Source organism: Solanum dulcamara, chromosome 1 (genome assembly GCF_947179165.1).
Source record: "Solanum dulcamara chromosome 1, daSolDulc1.2, whole genome shotgun sequence".
Lineage (NCBI taxonomy): Eukaryota > Viridiplantae > Streptophyta > Magnoliopsida > Solanales > Solanaceae > Solanum > Solanum dulcamara.
This window is the reverse complement of record NC_077237.1, coordinates 67,197,287-67,205,943: the sequence shown is the minus strand read 5'-3', so window position 1 is coordinate 67,205,943 and position 8,657 is coordinate 67,197,287. Positions and strand designations below refer to the sequence as shown.

The 8,657-nt window shown below is 36.6% G+C and overlaps 1 protein-coding gene across 1 annotated transcript; it reads right to left on the bottom strand.

Moving 5' to 3' along the window:
- Positions 1 to 526: 526 nt before the first annotated feature.
- LOC129893574 (auxin response factor 2B) lies at positions 527 to 6,961 on the bottom strand. The gene is made up of 15 exons (XM_055969085.1): positions 6,604 to 6,961; positions 6,328 to 6,443; positions 6,039 to 6,134; positions 5,839 to 5,895; positions 5,032 to 5,187; positions 4,866 to 4,950; positions 4,127 to 4,217; positions 3,884 to 4,048; positions 3,621 to 3,740; positions 3,345 to 3,420; positions 3,087 to 3,258; positions 2,045 to 2,985; positions 1,774 to 1,964; positions 1,446 to 1,644; positions 527 to 1,043 (listed from the first exon to the last, which is right to left on the bottom strand). Exons 1-14 carry the CDS (start codon positions 6,647 to 6,649, stop codon positions 1,467 to 1,469), a joined length of 2,490 nt encoding a protein of 829 aa, XP_055825060.1. The 5' UTR covers positions 6,650 to 6,961; the 3' UTR covers positions 527 to 1,043; positions 1,446 to 1,466.
- Positions 6,962 to 8,657: the final 1,696 nt, after the last annotated feature.

Below are 8,657 nucleotides of genomic sequence, written 5' to 3'. Positions count from 1 at the left end.
TCTACAAGGGATCCCGTCTTATACTAAAAGAACGGCGGCTGGAGCCTGGTTCATGATTCCATGGGACTTTGATGTGGGTGACTCACACAAGATACATGAACTATATGCTTGTTTAATAGCATGAAGATAACTTAACCATACCTATATTCAGCAACAGCAACATATATTTGCCGTCTGCAATATGATATTCTGAAGGAACAGTGGCTGGACACGAGATTTCTCGACATTACATGTACCAATCCAGTTAACTGTCACCACGGCCTCCAAATACCCCACATTAATAAGCTGTGTTCTACACGCTTGTCGATCAACAACTGAGCCAATTCTGTGTTGCCAGGACAAGCTCTTGACCTCCGGTACTCTGGTAACAATGGCACCAAATTGACGCACCATGGTGTCATCAAGCTTTGGGGAATTTGCTCCAGTTCTAAAACATAGACAATGTCTACTATAACTGCCCGATGTTTGCAGGAGGAGTTGGCCATATTTGGGCGTCAACCACGGTTAATCAAAAGGGACGAATGAGTAACTTGATCAATAAGAATTGTTTGAAATAGCCAAATATCAACATCTTTTCAACTCTTAAGACCAAAATTTGCATGACTATCAATACATGTTCACCCGGATGACCACAACCGCTGATAGCCTGATATATGTAGGGTACTCAAAGCAGTTGGCTACAAGTGATACATAAATTAACAGAGTAGACAAGGTATGCTGTTGTATCAACTTCTTATTTACATCTAGAGCTGCCAAAGAAATTGCTAAAACTGGGTATGTACATATGGAAATAAGCGAAAGCAAGATTATGACCAGGCTGATAATTCAAGTATTTTGTGTATAGATAAGTCACCACAACTTGGCTCCAAAAAGGGGCCGAAACTGAGAATACAGAAGCTGCATCAATGTGGAGAGACCAGCCATCCGGAAGCTGAAAGGGACTTGATGGGTGGTAAAAGGGACTTGATGGGTTACCACCTTCCAAAATCCCCAAAAAAGCTACAGCTGGGTGGATGTAGTCTTTTCCGCAGATTTTTATAAACCTGTCAAATTAGATTAAAGTTGTCAACTAACTAAAAAACAGCAGCAGGGCAACTGTCACCCCACATCCCTGTCCCAATTTATGTGACAATCTTCTTTTTTAGTCAATCCCAAAAAGAATGACACCTTTCTATATTTAGTAGGAACAATTTATCTTCAAACTTCCCATTTTACCCCTAATGACATGATTCACAAAAACACCTAATGGTTTATTTTAGACCACAAGTTTTAAAAGCCTTCCTTTCATTCTTAAACGCCTTCCTTTCATTCTTAAACGCCATGCCTAGTCAAACACCTTTCACATAAATTGGACGGAGGGAGTAGTAATAATAAGGAAGCAGATAAAAAGAGCCAACAGCCAATTTTTTTAAAATATTTTGCTTTAGCATTTTACTTTTCAATACCTCAATTAAGGAGGACCACCTCTAAGAATCTTCAGGACTGGAATCAGAAGGAAGCTGTAGATTCTTCACTTCTTTAGCCTCAGAGCCTTCTGCAACAGAAGAATTGTCTTCGCCTTTTGAATTGAGAGTCCCAGGGTTCATCCGCTGCACCTCTTCTTTCGTGTAGATAAAAATCTTGCGAACCATACCACAAAATTCTCTGTTTCACAAAGACCAACAGGTAACAAAGCAGCATAAGAATCCAGATAACTGCAAAACTTAGGATGTACTGCAAAGATAATCATCTTCCATCCTTTTACGCATCACAAAGAATGAGGAAAGCACTTACTGCCACGGATCATCTCCAACAAGCATCATGTCACCCTCATCATCAGTATATACAACCAGCCAGTTCTTGTTCTGAGCCTTGAGCTCACCATTAAAATCAAAAAGGTGATCCAGTTCAGCTATGAATTCTTCATAGTGGTTGAACTTTGCAAGGTCCACAGACCTTCCAAGGGCCGTACCCTGTTTATGAACCTTAACTCAAAATAACCCAAATTATTGAAGTTTCACAAAATGTCATAAGCAAAACTTAAGCCAAAAGACTAGGTGCAAACCTTGGTGCAACTCCTTGTTGAATTAACAAGGCCTTTGCCCTCTCTATCTCGAGTACCAGGATGAGAGGTTTGGAATTGTTCTTCCTGATCATTAACTGTGATCCCATCATCTAGTAGCTTTGATCCCCTTGATTGCTCAGACCTTTGATCAGATTCAGTTATAGGGAATTGATGTGGATGTATACCAAAATGCATGTTACTTGCTGAGTCAATCGGAGAATTTTTCCGCAACATGACAGGATCTATGGAGGCACATTTACTTACAAGGGGAATGCCAAATAGTTTGCAGCTCCCTTCTTTGGGTTTCACGGCTTCAGGTTGTAGTGAAGCCATGGGTTTAGGCATAATATCTCCAGAATGAGTGGACATCTGAATATAAGGCAACATGGACTGGGGCATTAACCAATTTCCCTGCTGATTGTCAATTCTATGGCCAAGGAGGGTTGGATACTCGTTAAAACCATTGCATTTGGATGTTCCTCGCATTTGATAAAGAGTATCCGCACCCTTCAATCCTGAATCCATCAGATTAAGTGAGACACCAGAAGACACTAGTGACCATTGTTTTCCCAATAAGCTGAAATCATTTTCCTTGTCCAGTGCTTGTCGCTTAACCATGCTAGCAGGTGCTGTTTGGCCCCCAGTGGGTAAATGGAACCCGTGGGAGGAACTTGCTTGCCCCCCAAAACCTGATAAAAGATCTGTAAAAGATGATTCAGGCCTCCCTAAAGGAAGCCATTTATCTGATAGACATCTCCTTGATGCAGAATGAACATCAGCCTTCTCGTCATCCAGTAATGGTGGCCATGCAGTTGGCTTCTCAGAAGAGTCTGACTCATTATTTTCTACAAAATTGCCTCTCAAGGTCGATATTTCTTGACCTTGCAAGACCCTTGTAAATCCACTGGCTTGTGAAGGGTCTACAGTTACTTTGGATGAACCTTAAGAAAGTGCCACAAGTACATAACAAACACTCAGCTTGAAACGTAGATATAAACGCCGTGCAGGATATGGAATTCAAATATGAGGGTGAGTTATATACCTTCCCTAGTAAGAACAGAAGAATCAGGAGACGAGGGCAGAACATTTGATCGAGGCCTTTTCTGCCTTGGTATTGGAAGTGGATTAAGTGCAGGAGGGCTAAGAGCTGGTTCTACTTTCCAGGGTGAAACTCGGTCTGGCCTAGGAATAGCAGAAGTTTCATCCCATCGAACCTTAAAATCAAGGGAGAAAGAATGATACTTCAGTGTTAAATACGGGAGAAAGATAACCAACCAGAAAAAAGGTGAGTGGATTCTACCTTCAGGCATCTCCATTTGGACTCGGGCCACCTTTTGGGGTCAGCATTTTCAATGCCAACTATAGTTCCAGTAAACCTATAAAATTTTGGAGTAAACAACAAAATCAGGGGTTCTGAGAAAAATAATTTGTTTTAAGTAAAGGATCACCAAAACAGTATGAATTTATTTGAAAGCGCATCACACAAATATGCTTGATTAATATCAAAGACTAAAACACCTAGAATCACATGTAATACTAAAGAAGGAAAATGATCCTTCTAGTGATGCTAACGTACCTCTGTTCTGGAGCTTCTTCACCCTCAAACCTCATTTTAAACCTCATCCCGATGGAGTAATTGGTTTTCAGAGACTCCATGTACTGATCATATGGAACTATAAACTCAGCAGGGCTTGTCCTGTGATACATAATACTAAAGCAGTGAGGAACGGAAATCCTAGAGCGATAAGTAGGTAACAAAGTCGAATCCTTTCATCAAATAGATCTCAATTTACGGAACAAGCTTAAATTATTTTTTCCCTGGTTCATCGGATCACTTACCTTGGTTTGTAATATACTGTGAACAGTGTTTTCGTCTGAATGGCATGCCAAGCTGTAGCAAGGACACCAAGATGCATGCTATGGCTGGATATCACTGATGATGGTGCATTACCCTGCTGTCTCATGGCACGTCGGACTCCAACACGAAGCTCCCCGTTCTCACCTCTAATAGAGTGACCAACATTTCAGAATTTAATGAAAAAACAAAAGAATGGAAAAAAGAGACGGTCTGTCAATGCTAACCTAAGAAATATGAATGCATCCCCTGCAACAAGCCTTTTAGAACTTACAAAGACACTCCAACCACTCTGAAGAAGGTGCCTCCTAGGCTGGCCTGATGATAGCGTGAAAACAGAACTCAGGAAACATAGGAAGAAGAACCAACTAATGCATTGGAGTACCACACCTTACATCAAGCAATAGTGCTCAACACTCTCAAAACAAATTCCCCATGCAACCAAAAAAGAGTTACGATAAGGGGGCAAAAAGTTCAAAAGAACACCCTTAACCACACAAGCAAAAATATTTTTGTGATTAGTCTCTGAATCACACTAGCAATTTTTCTTTAATCGTCCCCCTCCACCAGCAAGAAATCCAATGTGTTTGTTCCTCGCACTGATTTTATCTCACTGTCGAGAGATCATAACATAGTTTTGTTTCCTTGAGTTACTGATATAAACCACTTAAACAATATGACATGCAATTGGTTTATCACTAAAACACAAGGGATTCTCTTCACATCCCTCCATTGTATTGCCTTCACTCACAATATTCCAACTTTGTAACTGGCATGATATATAAACAAATAAATTTTAATGAACATATGAGCATAAAAATTAAATTAGCCTTTGATTTATGAAAAAGCACTGTTGTGATGGTGCATGTTTAGGTCTGCAAAGATTAACCCAAAAAGAAATGGGAGGTGGTACATGTCACAAAATTTAAAAACACAAGGTGATTAAGAATGCATTAAGCATCATACCCCGGAATATGTGCCTGAAGCGCCACTCATTTGCATGCAAATCTTTGGCCACCAACTCCTGTGTTGGAGGCTGCCGAGACATATCCTATTACAAAAATTAACCACCATAAGTTACTTACATTATCCAAATACAGGCACCATAACTGCATTGAGAAACAATTCTTACCAGAGGCGGGAGGCATTCATCAGCATGTCGTCTCAAGACGGAAAATCCTCCATGAGTGCTGGTATCAGAGGCTGTTAATGTCTTACAAAAAGAGTGTACATGGAATCGTGGTGGTGGAGAGGGCATCGGTTCCTTCGTTACCACATTCTCATCTTGCTACAAGGATGTTCACATTAAATTAGATGTCCAACCATAGGTGTATTCAGGATTTCGAGAGTATGGGTGCACTATTACGAAAAGATGGATGTAAGATGTAAATTTAATCCATTCAACTTTTAGGTTCTTGACACTGCACTATTAGGACTAGATGAATCTAAGATAAAAAATTTGATCTATTTGACTTTTAGGTTCTTAACACTGAACCTATTACAATGCTAAAAAATATTAGTAATATTCAATGTGACACACTTAAAGCTTTTGAAAGATTAAAACAAAAAAAAACAAAAGAAAAATTAACTGAAACGCCAAAAGTGTTACCAATAACCACTTGGAGAGGTGTTATTAAACTTTAAATTTAGTAAGATTTAAATTTCTAACCTCAACTAGAGAGGTGAACAAAATCACCATCACGTTATATGATACTTTGAACGTGGGCTCACACATCTATATTTAAATATTTTTTAAAAAATATAACACTACTATATATGATCTACGGAGGGAGCATGGGTTCACGTGAACCCACGGAACCCCCCCTAGATACGCCCCTGTGTCCAACTCAAAGATCAGAAATATTTGAAGTCTCAAAACGAAATAGGAATTTCAAAAAGAAAGAACAAAAAATTCTTGGTTGGAACATTGTAAACTTACATTTGGTTCTGGCAACAAAGTCACTTGTGCATACACCTCATCAGTATCTGGTTCAGCCTGTGAACACACACGAGTCAAAACAAAAACACCAATATTGCAGAATCCTTGATAGGTTATCATTCATTACGAAAAAACTAAAGGAAAGTTAGGTCAAACAACTCTCACACAGAACAAGACTTTGTATTCAACAAAAAGTTTACCTTCAGCAGGACGTTAATCACGCGACAGAGTATCTTAGACGGAAGATTATATACTGGCATCTGGTGGTCTGAAGCTTGATTTGTTGATGCTTCAACCTAGCATACAAACACATCAAATCACTCCAACCTCAAACACATCATCTAAAACCGGTATGAATGATCAATGAAGCAAAATGGATAAAGAAGATTCTAACTAGTCCAAGTAAAGCCTAGTTGATTCATTGGTACAATTATGGTTCAGGAAATTAAGCACGTACTCTCAATTTAGAAAGGTCATATAGATGCAAACCTGTTCAATATGACCTTGTGGGAAATAGAACACCAGCTCGCCTTCACATGGCACTGTCACAAGCGAACCTGCACATGCTCGCCATAGCTCCGTGTACAACGCTTTCTCAGCATCAACTTCAAACACAAAACATTTTGAAAATATATATAAGAGAATAAGAAATTCAAATTATGGAACAAATTACAGAAATTGATGTCCTTTAGGTAACAAATTTTAGGCACAAACAAACCGGAAAGCAGCTGCATATGGTAAGCCCTTTAATTACAGAAAAATTACCTTTTCCGGCGGCGGTATCATTCCGGCAACTCTCAGAAGTAGCCATTTCCTTAACACATACACTCAACACAGATCTCTCATCCTCCAAACACTTGCAGTACAAATCATTCCACAACAAAACAAAATAGAACAATAACAGGAATCTTCCTTCACACAAATCAACTTCAAATGAAGAGCACTAACAAGTCCGTTATCAAAATTTACTTCAACAATTCAAACATGCAAACTGAAAAACAAACTCAGAAACCCAAAAATAGCAAGAATTCAACAACTTTTTCTCTTTATATCTTCAAGGATTTTGGGGATTGATAGTGTGGAGGAAACGCAGAAAAAGAGAAAGCTGAATTGATGAAAGGGCCTTTCATCAATTCAACCATGGTTAAGATCTTAACTAGCGTTGGAACCGGCTGTAGCCTGTGGAATTGACCGGTTGGGAAGACAGTGGATGGGGGGACAAATAATAAAAGCGTTTTAACGGCGTCCAAAAGTTTCGCCGTTTGGTGTTGTCGAACTCCTATAGGTTGAGCAATTAACAGACGTCTGTCTTTGACGTTAGTAGAAAGTTGTTCTGTTTTTACGGGAAATGGCGTTTGTCCTACTATTAACGGACAAAGTAGGATGGTGGATTTTTCCAAAAATAGGATAAGTATATTCCTAGGACACGTATTATGGAAAAATATACATACTTACAAGTTACACCCCATTGTGTGTATATATACCAGTGTTTTTCACGTCAATTAATAAAATTATATATAATAAAAATTTAATTATTAAAGAAATAGAAATTAACTCTAAAATAAATGTTATACATATTCTTTCCGTCCATCTTTACTTGTCAATTATTAATTTTACACAATTTTTAAAAAACTATAAATAGAAAAATAATTTTATCATATCACCCTTTGAATATAATAAATATAATGTCTTGAAAAATATAATAAAAATGATTCAAATGACTATTAATTAATGATAAGGGTAAATTAGAAATTAAGTGTAAATTATCTTTTGATTTCATAAATTGGACAAGTATTATTGAACATTTATTTTTAATGTAGTGGATAAATAAAGGTGGACGGATGGAGTATCTATTTAAATGGTATAGCAATTAATATTTAACCAAACTTTTTAAAAATATTTCTAATAGATTGTTTGGTCAAACTTTTACATCAATTTATTTTGGAAAGTGAAAAAAAAATTTTTTAGAGGAAATTTACTTTTTTAACTTGTGAAAATAGCTTTTGTTACTCCCCGAAAAAACATTTGTTTTTTTCCAAAATTTGGTCAGACGCCGCACTTTTTTTAACAAACATGTTTGAGAAGTAATTAATATTTGATCAATTTTTTTTGAAGTATTTCTAAGTGTATTTTTAAAATTGATTGAGCTTTATTAATATTTATGGTGTAGTTTTTTTCAAAAAGATATATTTTACCTTATTTTCAAGATTATCAATTCCATAAATATAAATTCGTGCACTTAAAATTTCTTTTAGATTTAGGAATCTTTATTATTTTACCAGAAATTTAACCATTAATTATATAAAAAAACTATTATTCTTTCGGAAATATCACATAAGGAATTTTTCTACCCTTAAAACTCCTTTTACTTAGTTCTAACTCCAATGAAAATTTCAGATTTAGAAAGGAAACAAATTTGATTAAGAACACTATGTACTATTTTTAATTAGAATATAAGGCGGATTCAAATTTCCTTCACGATTATTTTCCGGATTATAATCTATATTTAGAAGGTGTAATTATAGTCTATGCACTATATTTTTCTTTTATCATATATTTTAGGACTCATTAAATTTAAATATAATTAAGAGAATTAATTAATGATTTGAGGAAAATAAAAAATGACAATTTTGTCTATTAGTATTTTGTATGAATTGCATCATTCAAATAAAAAATGAGAAAATTGCACAAGATGGCAAACATTACTAGTTTATTACTCCATATGGTATAGTTTCATTTTATTACCATTCGTGGGTATATTTTACTAAGATTTGCTAAAATTCATTTGTAGATTTCGCTATACAATTCGTATACTACAT

Excerpts from the sequence above, each read along its gene's own strand:
- LOC129893574 (XM_055969085.1), bottom strand. The coding sequence starts at position 6,649 with ATGGCTACTTCTGAGAGTTGCCGGAATGATACCGCCGCCGGAAAAG. Across the intron at positions 3,259-3,344 it reads CCAAATGGAGATGCCTGAAG|GTTCGATGGGATGAAACTTC; the intron begins GTAGAATCCACT and ends CTTGATTTTAAG. Across the intron at positions 2,986-3,086 it reads TTCTGTTCTTACTAGGGAAG|GTTCATCCAAAGTAACTGTA; the intron begins GTATATAACTCA and ends CACTTTCTTAAG.